The sequence below is a fragment of the Aquarana catesbeiana genome, linkage group LG02 (assembly GCF_042186555.1).
Source record: "Aquarana catesbeiana isolate 2022-GZ linkage group LG02, ASM4218655v1, whole genome shotgun sequence".
NCBI lineage: Eukaryota > Metazoa > Chordata > Amphibia > Anura > Ranidae > Aquarana > Aquarana catesbeiana.
In genome coordinates, this window is record NC_133325.1 from 10,361,786 (window position 1) to 10,376,471 (window position 14,686).

The window sequence follows — 14,686 nt, forward strand, 5'->3', positions numbered from 1 at the left end:
GGGGACTCTCCCCCCAAGCAAATTATCCCCATGTTGATGGGGACAAGGGCCTCTTCCCCACAACCCTGGCCGGTGGTTGTGGAGGTCTGTGAGGAGGGTGCTTATCGGAATATGGAAGCCCCCTTTAACAAGGGGGACCCCAGATCCCGCCCTCCCGCCATGTGAATGAGTAGGGGTACATAGTACCTCCTCTCATTCACAAAAAAAAAAAGTGTAGTGTAAAAAAAAGACATTAGACAGTTTTTGACTGTCCTTTATTTAAAAATTATAAAAAAAATCCGCCTGGTGTAGATCTATCATTATTCACAATGCCCGCCACCACCCCCAACCCAAAAAAAGAAATAAAAAGTCCGCTTGCGCCCAAGGTTCCCAACGTCTAAAAGTATTTTTTTCCAGGTTGGCGGAGGTGGCGGGCATCGCGATTGATTCATTCATGCGGTATATACCAAGCTTTTCTCAGTAAATACAACAAAGCAGGCTAGTAAATCATCAGTTTCAGAAGTCATGTGATATTTAGGCAAAATGTGTCCTGACACGTAAATATCTCATGTGAGTTCATTCTGTGAATAGAGCTCACTGGGACTGGTGTGGTGATGATTGGAGACACTGGGACTGGTGTGGAGGTGATTGGAGACACTGGGACTGGTGTGGTGATGATTGGAGACACTGGGACTGGTGTGGAGGTGATTGGAGACACTGGGACTGGTGTGGTGATGATTGGAGACACTGGGACTGGTGTGGAGGTGATTGGAGACACTGGGACTGGTGTGGTGATGATTGGAGACACTGGGACTGGTGTGGAGGTGATTAGAGACACTGGGACTGGTGTGGAGGTGATTGGAGACATTGGGACTGGTGTGGAGGTGATTGGAGACCCTGGGACTGGTGTGGTGATGATTGGAGACACTGGGACTGGTGTGGAGGTGATTGGAGACACTGGGACTGGTGTGGAGGTGATTGGAGACACTGGGACTGGTGTGGTGATGATTGGAGACACTGGGACTGGTGTGGAGGTGATTGGAGACACTGGGACTGGTGTGGTGATGATTGGAGACACTGGGACTGGTGTGGAGGTGATTGGAGACACTGGGACTGGTGTGGTGGTTATTGGAGACACTGGGACTGGTGTGGCGGTGATTAGAGACACTGGGACTGGTGTGGTGATGATTGGAGACACTGGGACTGGTGTGGAGGTGATTAGAGACACTGGGACTGGTGTGGAGGTGATTGGAGACATTGGGACTGGTGTGGAGGTGATTGGAGACCCTGGGACTGGTGTGGTGATGATTGGAGACACTGGGACTGGTGTGGAGGTGATTGGAGACACTGGGACTGGTGTGGTGATGATTGGAGACACTGGGACTGGTGTGGAGGTGATTGGAGACACTGGGACTGGTGTGGTGATGATTGGAGACACTGGGACTGGTGTGGAGGTGATTAGAGACACTGGGACTGGTGTGGAGGTGATTAGAGACACTGGGACTGGTGTGGAGGTGATTGGAGACATTGGGACTGGTGTGGAGGTGATTGGAGACCCTGGGACTGGTGTGGTGATGATTGGAGACACTGGGACTGGTGTGGAGGTGATTGGAGACACTGGGACTGGTGTGGAGGTGATTGGAGACACTGGGACTGGTGTGGAGGTGATTGGAGACACTGGGACTGGTGTAGTTGTGATTGGAGACACTAGGACTGGTGTGGAGGTGATTGGAGACACTGGGACTGGTGTGGAGGTGATTGGAGACACTGGGACTGGTTTAGTTGTGATTGGAGACACTAGGACTGGTGTGGAGGTGATTGGAGACACTGGGACTGGTGTGGAGGTGATTAGAGACACTGGGACTGGTGTGGAGGTGATTGGAGACACTGGGACTGGTGTGGCGGTGATTGGAGACACTGGGACTGGTGTGGAGGTGATTGGAGACACTGGGACTGGTGTGGCGGTGATTGGAGACACTGGGACTGGTGTGGAGGTGATTGGAGGTGATTGGAGACACTACTCATCATGTAGTAGCAGGGTGCACAGTCACTTACTTCATAGTAGCTGAGAAGGAAGGGATCCCGGTCTTCTATTTATGGTTGTCTTCCTGACCAGTCTTCAGCTGAGGGATCAGTCATATTGGAACAGCCACCCGTGGGAGGAGTTCAGGAGGCAGCCACACCCCTAACTCCACTCACCAACTACAATTGCCTTGGAGATAGTTGAAAGCCTTAATGGACAACTTAACGCCGGGCCCCCTGCTGATCAACATCCCAGCCTGCCATAGTATACATAGTGTGCAGTGCAAGGACAATGACACTCAGCTGTCCCCGTGGCTGGTATCTCCAGACATAGCCCAAGATGCAGGTGTCACAGGATAGTGGTCTAAAAGGTGGGACTGTCCCAGCAAGTCCAGGACTATCCACGAGTATAGAAGGCATTAACCTGATTTTTGATGAGGGGGCAGAGCCAAGACTTTATTGCCTCTAAGTTGTTGACTTGGGTCCTCACCCTCTCTTTTCTTACGATGTATCCAAGGTACTTTGCTTCCTCCATGCCTAAAGCACACCTTTCAGGGTTCATTGTAAATACCTCCTCCTCGGGGAGTCTAACACTGCCTGGACTTTAGACAGATGGGATTTCCAGTCCCCAATAGAAATGACAATGTCACCCAAATACAGGATGTATATATATATATATATATATATATATATATATGGAGAGGGGTTTTCCTGAAGGGGGCTTAATGTCCGGCCCATCACCCATTAAAACATGAGCCACCTGAAAGGCCAAAGGACAGGCATCAAATTTGATCACCTCATTCAGCACGTCTGCACCATACTGTTCAGGTCAGGACAGACTAAGGCCCGAGCCTGTGAAGGATGTAGCAGCTGGGAGCTGCAGGATCAGAAGCCAAGCTGATAAGATGTACAGTGCTTTGCACACATGAGCACTGAGACTGTTTGATGGTCAAGAGGATGAGGCCTGAGCCGCATGGCGGCTAGTAAAGAGCCGCAAAGCTGAATACTATGTTTTGTGCATATTGATGGTGAGAACCCTCTGCATGGGAAGATATTCATGTGTGAACTTTTGCTTTGTTTTAAATAAATGTGGTCAGAAAAAGCCCTGAAACATACTTCTGACGTGGAGTAAAGAGGTACAAAAACCCCAACTTGTCACAATACCATGTTCAGGGATAATGTCATACTCAATCACATCAGTGAGTGCTGGTAAATCAGAGAAACTCTCCATGTTCCTTTGTAAAGATTATTTTGTTTACTCGGTTTGGGCTTTTGACAGAGTGCTGACTACCTCTACACTATTCACAACAACGTGATCCTCAAGTCTTGCACTCACCAGAGGAGGTACCAGTTCCTGGTGTTTCCAGGTCTTCAAAAAAATGTATGTGGTAGACATGATGGGACTTTCCTCTGGCCTAGTTGATGATCCCTGTTATTCACCCTAACTTTAGCTGCAATTTCAAATGGACCTTGCCATCTGGTTAGGAGCTTGCTTTCCACTCTGGGGATCAGTCCTGCCACTCAGTGCCCCACCTGAAACCTTGGGCTGTACCTCCGAGAAATACTGCATAAGTTTCCTGACCAGTGGCATCACAGTTGTGGTCAGCTCTTGATATGGGAGACATATTCTACAACACTCTCGTGAGAGGTGGACTCTCTCAAGTTTAAACAACCGCTGGGATCTCTGTCCATAGACCAGCTGAATGGGTGAAAACCCTGTGGAGGCCTGAGGTACCTCATGTATGACAAACAGGAGTGCTTGCATTAGGCAATCCAGGCCTTTTTCCTATTTTTTTTGCACTACCTGCTTAAACATGTTTTTAGAGTTGAAGCATTTATTGAGGCCCTCCATCTGTGGATGGTAGACAGGTGTGAGCAGGTACCTAATCTGGAATAGCTTGTACACATCTTCCATAACCCTCAACATGATTGGTGTACCCTGGTCAGTAAGAATTTATTTGATAAAACCTGTATTAGTGAACATGTAGAATAGTTATATGGCAATTCTGTTGGACAAGGTATTCTGTAGAGCTTCAGGGTACAGTGCGGCATGGTTGAAGATCACCACTATGTACTGGTAACCTTGGGTGGATTTACCAAATCCATCGCTATCTGTTCAAATAGAATCTAAATATAGGAAGAGGTGGTGGAAGAGCGACACCCAGTAGTGTATCCTCTATGTGTGCAATACACATGTGCCCCCGAGGAGTTGGGGGTCCAGTCCGCCGCCCCCCCACCCCTCCACACACATACATTGACCAACAAGTGTGGGAAATGCTGTTCATTTCCCTTCTGTGTCTCAGCTGTAGCTGTGATCTGTGTAGACAGGAGATGGGTTGATACTCTGAGAGGCGGGGGGGGACTCCTTAACAGGGCTAAGATCGAGAGGATATGTTACCCTTCTCGGTGGCTCTCATGCAGGACATTTCAGGGTTTTTCCACAACATTCATTTGCCATTCATGCCAGTGTGCCTTCAAACTAATACCCAAACAGGTAATCAAATAGTCCAACTGATTTCCAAGTTGTGGAGTAATGATCTGTCAAAATTGTAGTTCCATCCTCCACTTAGCAAACAGTGAACCTGAAGGTATTAACTACGGTGCAGTAATATATAGGGCAAAGGTTAGTCTAGTATGTGGCTGTAGTGCTCGATAAATCCCAGACTTTGGGGACCACCTACCAAATCCCAGCTACGAGTCATGTCACTGCTTGTCCAAGGCAACCACAATGGTGAGAGATTGGCTGGGCCTCACTCTTAGCAACCAAGGTAAACAACAAGGTTAAAGATATTCAATATATTTATAACAATGTCCTCTGAGAGTCAGAGGTTTTACCCATTTGGTCAGACCCTTTTTGGATCGTACCTCACCAACCAGGGCATCCAGTATCATGGTTACAATGCTCCCCAAGTCCAGGAGGGAGGTGACCAGTACCTGGCTGAAAACCACACTGAATTCTAAAGGTTCCCCCACCAGAAAGGGGATGGGCAGTACTGGCTTTTTGTGCAAAAACAGAACACCTGTATAGAGTCCCACACTGCATCCGTTCCTCCTGCCACAGGCATTGTGCCCTAATATGACAACTCCAGCATTTTATGGATCTTTCCCTTCTGAGACAAAGAGGCTTGTGGCTCCCCCACTATGGGACAGGGGAGGTCTCATTCTGAGATTCCCTTAGGCTGATTCCAGGGCTTTTTTACATGTCTTTCCCCAAAGATTAAAGCGTCACGACATGTGGAAGCAAGCTTCTTCCATTGGGGAGCAGCTCCTCACTGTGTATCAATCCACCAGTTGGCCTACAGTTTTTGGTTCTTCATGACACACTCACTGTTGCAGGTCAACTGGTGAAGACCAAAGATACTAGTCCATCACAGCCATGTCCACGATTCAGTCCCATTAAGGTCTCAGGTTGCAGATATTTAATTACTATATGGATCAGATCATGCATCTGCAACCATCGTTACTGATATGATTGGTGCTCGGACAGCTGTTGTCATCACCAGGCAGGTTAGAATCTCTTAGAGTTATGGGTGGATAAAAAAACCTAGCCTCCTTAGGAGTGAGGTCATAATACATCTTTTGTGGGTCTTCTGACAGGAAAGGAGCAGATAGGTTGGCATATTTGTCTTGGGGCAACTCTTCTCATTCTGGTGTCAGATAAAAGTCAGTCTAGTATGTGGCTGTAGTGCTTGATGCATCCCAGATGCACTTACCAAATCCCAGCGATAGGTCAGGGTACAGCTTGTCCAAGACAACCACAATGATGAGGAATTGGCTGGACCTCACTCTTGGCAACCAAGGTAAAACAAACAAGGTTAAGGAGAATGGAGAAGAAAATGCACCACGAGAGACATTGTGGCATCAATGTCAGCTGATCTTCCCACTACAAGCCCCACCGATCAGGAGGAAAGTAGAGACCGGTAAGCACTACCTATAGCTGTCGAGCATCAGTCCCAGTCCTACAGGGCCAGTGGCTTTACACCAGTGGTTCTCAACCTCAGTCTTCATGTACCCCCAACTTGAGGACTGAGATTGAGAACCACTGACTTACAGGACAGGGAAGAGGCTGAGGTTCTGAATGGTCCGCAATTCTCCACCAACTGATAATGAAAGCTTCAACCTCTACTCATGGTGAATGGTTTGAAAGCTTATTTAGAAGAGAAAAGTTACAAAGTAAAATATTAAACGGCAGAGAAGTTAACGCATTCCGAGATCTTCAGAAACAGGTGAAATATACCAAGGACCTGACCTCTTGGCCAAAACGGGAGGCCAAACTCCAACCTTGGACAGTGGCCATACAGAACCTACCAAACATAACTATTTTACACCATTAAAAATTTTTAAAAAAATGTTTTGCACAAGCAGCACATCATCCTTAATTACTGGAGAAATTAAGTTCTAGATTGTTTTTGGAATACTTCATCACAACCCCGACGATCAAATTTCTCATTGTAGAAGATGGAGATTAACTGTCTCTCCGCACCACACAACACGACCTTCAAGGATCCGGGGTACAGCAATCTGCTCCAATAACAACATTCTGCCAAATTATTCCAACAAGCAAGAAAAAGAACCTAACATTAGCATATAAGCACTTAATATTGTAATTTAATCAATAGTAAAACATAATTATTGTTCTATATCCAGTGTAAGTGGTGTGGGATAAAGAGCCAGCTGGTTAGATCGATTTTCTATCCTTTTTATGCCTAATATTATATATTTTATAAAGCGCTTGGAATATGTTAAAGAGGACTTCTTAAAGCATTTTTCATCATCTCCGAAGCAATTTCCTTTAAGGCTTTCACTGCCAGAGATTTTTTTCAGTTTTTTTGCACATGCTTAAAAAATGATTTTAGGCCTGAAGATTACAAAAAAAAAAAAAAAAAAAAAAAAAAAAACATGGTATATGTTCTATAAGCAGAAACCCTGGAGAATAAAATAGTGGTAAGTCCAATTTTTTTTTTTGTCACACAATATTTCTGGGAAGGTCTAGGAAATGCAAAACGTTCAGTAAAAAAAAAAAAAAAAGAAGATACACTAAAAGTATTTCAGGGTTCACAAACATAATAAAATGACCCAATTTTTTTGGTAAAATATAAAACACGAGGTTGCACCAAGTAAATTGATACCCAACATGTCAGACCTTAAATTTTGCACGCCCGTGAATAGGCGACAAACTTCAGTACCTTATATCTTCCATAGGTGACACTTTTGATGACCTGTAGAGGGCTTTTTATTTAGTGTTACGGAGGAGGCCTGGTGATAGAATTATCGCTCTCACTCCGACGTGCGCCATAATCAACGGTTTCACACGCAGGCACCCCACTGCGTGCGTTTACGTTCGTACATGTGGGGGATTTTATGTGCGAGGGTTTAACTTACATTTTTTACTATATATATATTTTTTTTTTTTTTTAATTTCTTTTTTACAAACCTTTTTTTTCAGCCATAGGGGACTTTTTGTCCCCTATGTGATGATATTTAGGTGACAGGTTCTCTTTAATGAGACATTCTGGGTCACATTGCATTACATTCTTTCCCGGGTACACTGAGGGCAGTGGAGGTTGGTGTTTTTTTTTGGGTGGGGGGGGCGGCGGTGAACAACCCCGCCCGCTGTCTGCCGGTCAGTCTGGCACTTACCCCGTCTAGGTAGTGGGCATTGGCTCCTGTGTCCTTTCCTCCATCATGGCGGCCGTGCGTCTCCTCCCCTCCTCCTAGGTGTCCAGTAAGATCAGCCGTGTCCTTTCAGCCAAATCGGGAGACGGGTTCTCAAGACCCGCTTCCTGATTGGCCGGGAGGGGGATCGGTGTTACAGTAGTGAAAGAATATTCCCTATTGTAACACACCTGGGTGGGCTCCATTTGCATTCTCTGCGCCGGGAGCCCACCCTATTATGAAGCCTATTAGATCCTCTGACTCTAATCAGGTGCTTCAAAAAAAAAAAACACCCCCCTATTGGAATCCATGCGTCCTGAAAGGGGTGTGTCCGGTGTCTTGAAAGAGGCCAGACGCATGGATGCCATGGATAGGGGGGCGGCGACCGCGCACCCTTAATGGTCGGGCTGCCCCTGACTGAGGGGCTGACCTGGAAGTGATGTCATACATGTCACTATCTGGGTCAGCAGCAGGAAGGGGAGGAGAATGGACACGTGTCCACTCTGTTCCCCCCCTCTCTATCCAGTGGCACCATGCTATGTCAGTCTCGGGGCCCACAAGTAAAGGGAGCATGGGATACGTGGCGGGGGCATGCAACGGGGGAGGGAGGGGTGAGGCTCCATTACTGAGGGTGTGTGGAAGCAATTGGTGGGGGGCGGCACTGCACAGGAGAGATGGGAGGGGGGCAATGATAGGGAATTAACACTTCCTGGAGTAGTAAAATGCTGGAAAGTTGAGAAGTTAATTGCCGGTCAATATAAAAATCATTTGTGGAAAGGAAAATGGTGCAAATATTGAACGTTTCTGAACTTCTACCTGCCAAGTTAGTGATGACAAGGTCTCCAAGTTCAGATCTTTTACAGTTGCACGGCGTGGTTTGCACCAAAACATTGTCCGTCCCTGGAGCCGGAGCAATAGATGGGAAGGAAATACGGACATCCAGTCTTTACCCGATGGAAGGATGGGATGACTTTTGGGCAGCTGGGATTAAATGGCAGAGGAACCCTTGAAATAACTTTCCGGTATCAGGGAACCCCCAATAAAAATAACTGACCATCTACAACTCGTGGTACATTATCCCCTTTCGCACCGACCGTACACGTTCATGGCTTGAAGGGGTTATACCGGGGTGATATGCAGACATCACCCCGGTCCCGTTTTTTTAAAGCCGACGGTCCACTCTCTTGTAATAACAACTGGAGCGGCTCAAAGCCGTTCGGCTGTTATCTTAAAAGGAGCGGGAGGAGACATCGAGAGGGCATCCCCCCCCGCCTTCCACCGCTCGTCCGGGGCCTCCCGTCCCACCAAGAGACCCGAGCCACCAGCTGGTGCATCCACTGCCTAGGTGGAGACCGAACCAAGCCAGATTTGTCTCCGATCAGGTCTCTGATGTAAAATCCAGTCTACTCGGCTGACAATGGCGCCGATTTTTTTAAAAATTACAGTATTCAGAATACATATTATATATATGTCTGGGGGTTCTAAGTAATTCTCCAAGCATTTTTCTAACAAAAAATATGGATTTTAACTTGTAAGCAACAAATGTCAGAAATAGGCTTAGGCATGAAAGGGTTAAAGACACGTGCAGTTCCAATAATTCCAAATCGAAATTCTGACAAAATTTCTGAATTACCAATAGTAAAAAAATCTGAAATAACAAAATTTCATCCGAAATTATTTATCCAAATCAAATTCATAAACTAAATTGAATTCGAAAACAAATTTAAAATGTATAACATATTACTGATTTCCTTCAAAGACTGTGTGGATCAGTGTTAGAATATACCCGTCTTTCAAAATTTTAATTTCAAAAAGAATAGAATAGAATAGAAAAAAAGAATATAGCTGTCTTCTGAAACTCACATTTTGAAAAGAATAAAGTAAAACAGAATAGAAGATAAAGAAATAGAATAGAAAAAAAAAGAATACAATAGAAAATAATGGACTATAAAAGTACTGAATAGAACATACAATAGAATATAAAAAAATAGAAAAGATTAGAACAGAAAAGAATAGAATAGAATATAGCTATCTTCCAATACTCGAATTTCAAAACTTTAAATTTTGAGTAGATAAAAAATGTAAAAGTTTGAAATATAATACAATAGAATGTACCGGTGTTCTGAAATTAAAATTTTGAAAAGAATAGAATAAAACAGAACAGAATACAATAGAAAAGAATAGAGTAAAACAGAATAGAAAATAGAACAGAAAGATAGAAAAGTATAGAAAATAAAAAGAATAGAATAGAATGGAATAAAATAGAAAGAATGTAGCCGTCTTGTGAAATTTGAACAATCAGCTATTCTTCACAATGAATTCTAATCATTCGGATATTTTTCAATTCAAATACTTTGAATCCATTGGAAAAATTAGAATCCAGTTGAAAATGAATAAAATGAAACAAAATGAAAAAAAAAAAAAATGAAGCGAATTTAGTTATGAATGCAACAAAACAAAATTAGTAACTTAACAGAGGTTTTCATTCTGCACATGGCTAGTATATTATCGATTGGGTGTGTAAAATACCGCGCCAATCCAACACGTCAAGATAGCAGCCAACACTACAATATGACCAAAATTGTGCACAATAACAAAATAATAAAAGTGTAGCGCTAACGTGAGAACAATAGGAAAAAAATGTATAAGTATATTATCGATGGTCAACAGGAAGAATGCTCCTTACACTTGTGGCCAGTGGAAAGAATACAGATAGCTAAAAAGATGAATGATGTCAGAGGGAACTTATCTGAGAGGCAGAAATTGCTCAAGCAACCTCTGGAGGAACCCCGGGTTGAGAAACATTGGTCTAAAAGCAACACATAAAACAAAGGAGGGAGGAACCAAAATAGATGTGGGCTTAGGTGGGTTAACCTGCAACCTTCAAGCTCCAATGATGTAGCAATAGTCATCAGAACCTGGAGAAGATCTCTTCCAACAATTGTCATAAGAACCTGAGAAGATCTCTTCCAACAAGACTACGGAGACTTGGCAACAGACTACTTGACTACTACCAAGTCTCTGGTACTGAGGCAGAATCCGGCAATGAAGGAAACACTTGGGGGATGAAGGTCAATTAGTATATAATAGGTATTCAGCCATAAACAATGGATGAGACCATAGTTCCATATTAGGTCACTTGATCAAAAAGTATCTCAAAAAGGTAAAGTGCATTAAGGCTTTCTAGGTGTGTCTAGTGGACATAAACGGTAACCTCCATGCATCCGTCCATTTCATTCCAGTTTTCTCACAGTTTTCTTAAAGAAGGATAATATGGTTTTACTTTCCCATTAGCTTAGGGCATGACCCCCGAACCCCTTTCGGAATTGCTAATCTGCAACCCCAATCATACTCTACTTTCTCCCAGAGTTTCCGCTTTGTAGCCAAAAAGTGAGACTGTGAATCCTTTGGTGTTTGATAAGCTCTGACTTCGCTCTAAAAGATTTATCACATTCATAACACGGATGTGGCTGCTCTCCGGTGTGACCTCTCTGGTGTGTGAGAAGGTGTGACTTCACTGTAAAAGCTTTGTCACAGTCAGAACACTGATACGGCCTCTCTCCCGTGTGAAACCTCTGGTGCACGTTAAGATCTGACTTGGTTGAGAAACCTTTATCGCATTCAGAACAAGCATAAGGCTTCTCTCCGGTGTGGACTATCTGGTGGGCGATGAGGCTCTTCTTCAGTTTAAAAACTTTGTCACATTCAGAACATGGATACGGTTTATTTGCAGTGTGACTTTTCTGGTGTTTGAGAAGATGCTCCTTCCTTGCAAAAGCTTTATCACACTCACAACACTGATATGGCTTCTCTTCGGTGTGAACCTTCTGGTGCGAGATAAGCTGTGACTTCTCTGTAAAAGCTTTATTGCATTCGGAGCACTGATACGGCTTCTGTCCCGTGTGAATCCTCTGGTGTATGATCAGCACATCCTTCCTTTGAAACGTTTTGTTACACTCGCCACACTGAAATGGTTTCTCTCCGGTGTGGATCATCTTGTGTCTTATAAGCTGCGACTTCACGCTAAAGGATCTGTCACATTCACCGCACTGAAACGGCTTCTCCCCAGTGTGGACCCGCTCGTGTATGAGAAGATTGGCCTTCACACTAAAACATTTGTTACATTCAGAACACCGAAATGGCCTCACGCCAGCGTGACTCTTCTGGTGCCTCAAAAGACGTGACTTCAGGCTAAAAGATTTGTCACATTCAGAGCACGGATATGGATTTTCTCCTGTGTGAACCTCCTGGTGCCCAATAGGATTTGCTTCCATTGTAAACTTTGTTACAGTCTAATGCTTGGTCTCCTGTGTGACGTGTCTTGGGTATGTATGGGATTGACTTTACTGTAAAGCCATTGTCACTTCCAAGGATGGCTTCTCTCCCGTTGTCCTCCAAACTGGTTCCATGTTGAAGAGTATTCAAAACATTTATGACATTTAGAACACGGATATGACTTGTGTCCTATAGGACTCCTCCAATGATCTGTAGTAAAGTCTTTCATCCTCTCAGAACATCCATATGACTCGTCTCCAATATGACTCGGTTTTGCTTCTGAAGACCAACAATCGCCTGTCAATTCACCTGTACAGAGATAAAAATAAAAAATGAAAAGCCAGAACTATATTAATATGACTAAAGTAAAGTTGCTTCTTATTTTTTAACTTCCATTACTGAATATATTTAATACAGACTATCGGTCTTGAGAAAAGATGGATTGAGCTTCATCGAAGCAATAAAAAAGCTTCGATTTTGATTTAAACTCCTATGCAAGACCCGCGAGTGCCTCAATACTAGTGTAGCACCCTCTAGTGCTAGAATTGTAGATAGGTTTTTTTTTGGTGTTTGAGTGTAGGAAAATTTGTTCTGGGTTGGGCAGAGATTCGGGGAGAGCTGGATGACTCACAGGCAGCATCACTGAGACCTCCAACCTATTTCTAGAATGTACTAGAACCTTCTGGAAAGATGGGAGGGAAGGTAAAGTGGAGCTGCCTGGAGTATTCTGAAGGCCCTGACTAATCCCCAACATGGATTGGCAGCAGGAGGCAGTCCCCCTCAAATACTCTGGATCAGCCCAGTTGGAGAGCAGTTGTGTTCGGGTGGAAGCTGGAGATGTAGTGTTAGGCTGTCGTGGCCTTTGAGGGAGCTCCCCAGTCTGGAGGGGGGTTGTGACCTTGGGCCTGGGCTCGGGTGTGGATGGGACCTTCCTAAAAAGATGGAGGTGTCCTGGCCAGGAGGCACAGGAGCAAAGAGGACACTGCCAGGCAAGTCTCCAGGAGGAACGAGGAACAGCCATGACAGTCAGGAGGACTGGGAGGCATGCCTGAGAGGACTGGGATGGAGCAATCTGAGATGGGTGCAGAGCCAGTCAGGGGGACTGTGGTGGCACGGCAGTGGAAAGCCAGGAGGGCTGGCAGGGCCTGAAGAAGTGGTACTGGGAGCAGTAGCCACATGTAGGACAGCCAGCCCCAGGACTGCCATCTTTTGCTACAACATAGGGACCCATGGTCTCTGCCTATAAAGGGCATTTGCTTTAGGCCTGGCTCTCAGCGGGGAGCATCGATAGTTTCAAGAAACTATTAGATAAGGACGTGAATGACCGCAACATACAGGGATATGTAATGTAATACTGACATATAATCACACACATAGGTTGGACTTGATGGACTTGTGTCTTTTTTCAACCTCACCTACTATGTAACTACGAGCCAGTGTCAAGCCTAAACAATGCTAGCTGGTCCCGGGTGAGATAGTCTGCAATCAAGTGTATGTGCTGGAGGTGAAGAGGAGAGGTTGTATATACCAGGGGTGTATATAGTCCCTGCATTTTTCTATCTTTAGGCTGGGTCCACACCATTGCGAATTGGATGCAGCTTCCTCGCATACAATTTGCAATAGCAGGTTTTGACTGGCTCTTTATGGAGCCGGTTCACATATCTCTGCAGCAGGTCTGAATTCAGACCTGAAACAGTTAACGGTGAACCAGGACGCACTGGACCCCTGCTGTGAGGCGGATCCGGCGATGGTGTGAACCCAGCCTCAGTCAAGTGGGCATCCCATATGTACCCTATCCCCAAGTTATGTCCCCTCAATAAAAAAACAAAAACAAAAAAAAAAAAACAAACCAAGTACAAGTATTGATTCTTGACTAAAGTGTGTCTGGAAATTCATGTGCCTGGATGTGCAGGGTGGGAGATGGACCACAATCACCAGCATCTCCTAAGGGGGTACCACTACACTAGATGTATTGTAGCTACCTGGTCCTAAACTGAGTCTCCTATGTAAATTTAGTTTTTGGTTGGGCTGTAGGCAGCTAAGACTAATTGCATTGTTTGTATTTGGGGCTTTCCCTAAGCTTAGTTGGGTTGTGCGTTTCTCAGTCGCTAGTAGGGGGTCAATGATACCACAGGCCATTGTATGAGATTTCACAAACTGGCTGAGATATGAATATTTATATTTCTTTCAGTCAGCCCAGTAGGAGGTTCTTGGATACTGGTGCATGCTGGTGAAGAATATATATTCAGGACAGCCCAGCTGCTGGTTCTCTTGCCTCAGGCTGAGGCTCTGCTGTATTGAGGGCAAGCCTATTTGGGAGGTCTATGTACGCTGAGGTGGTCCTGAGGTTGTGGAGAAAGCCGAGCCAAGGTGAGAAGATCCAGGGGAGGACCCTTGCCTGAGAGAGCCAGGAGGAAGGTTGGTCTCTCAAAAGGGCCCGGTGACTTGCTTGGAGGACGCACCAGAATCTGAAGGCCTTCTTGCAGTGTTGCCAGGTCGCTTAAAAGGATCTGACACTGTGAAGCTGTACTTTGTTCTGGATCCAAGGGGTCTAGAAGTGATCTGCTGTGGAATCTGAGACTCTCCTTCTACTCCCTTTTCAGTTCAATATCAGAACTTTGAAAAGACCAAAAGTAACTGGAATCCAATTTCTTTCAAAACTCCCCATTATAGCCCTGGGGTAAATGCTAACTCGCTCCCTGCCTCTATAGGTGTTATCCTGCCTTTAGAGTACCAGGGGGCGCTACAGTACTAT

At 45.0% G+C, this 14,686-nt stretch overlaps 1 protein-coding gene across 1 annotated transcript in view; it reads right to left on the bottom strand.

The window, feature by feature from the left end:
* Positions 1–7,997: 7,997 nt before the first annotated feature.
* LOC141126622 (uncharacterized) overlaps positions 7,998–14,686 on the bottom strand; it is a 57,066-nt gene continuing 50,377 nt past the window's right edge. Inside the window, exon 4 of the mRNA XM_073612539.1 lies at positions 7,998–11,900. Within this exon, the coding sequence (XP_073468640.1) occupies positions 11,010–11,900 (891 nt within the window). The 3' untranslated portion in view covers positions 7,998–11,009. The remainder of the gene's footprint in view (positions 11,901–14,686) is intronic.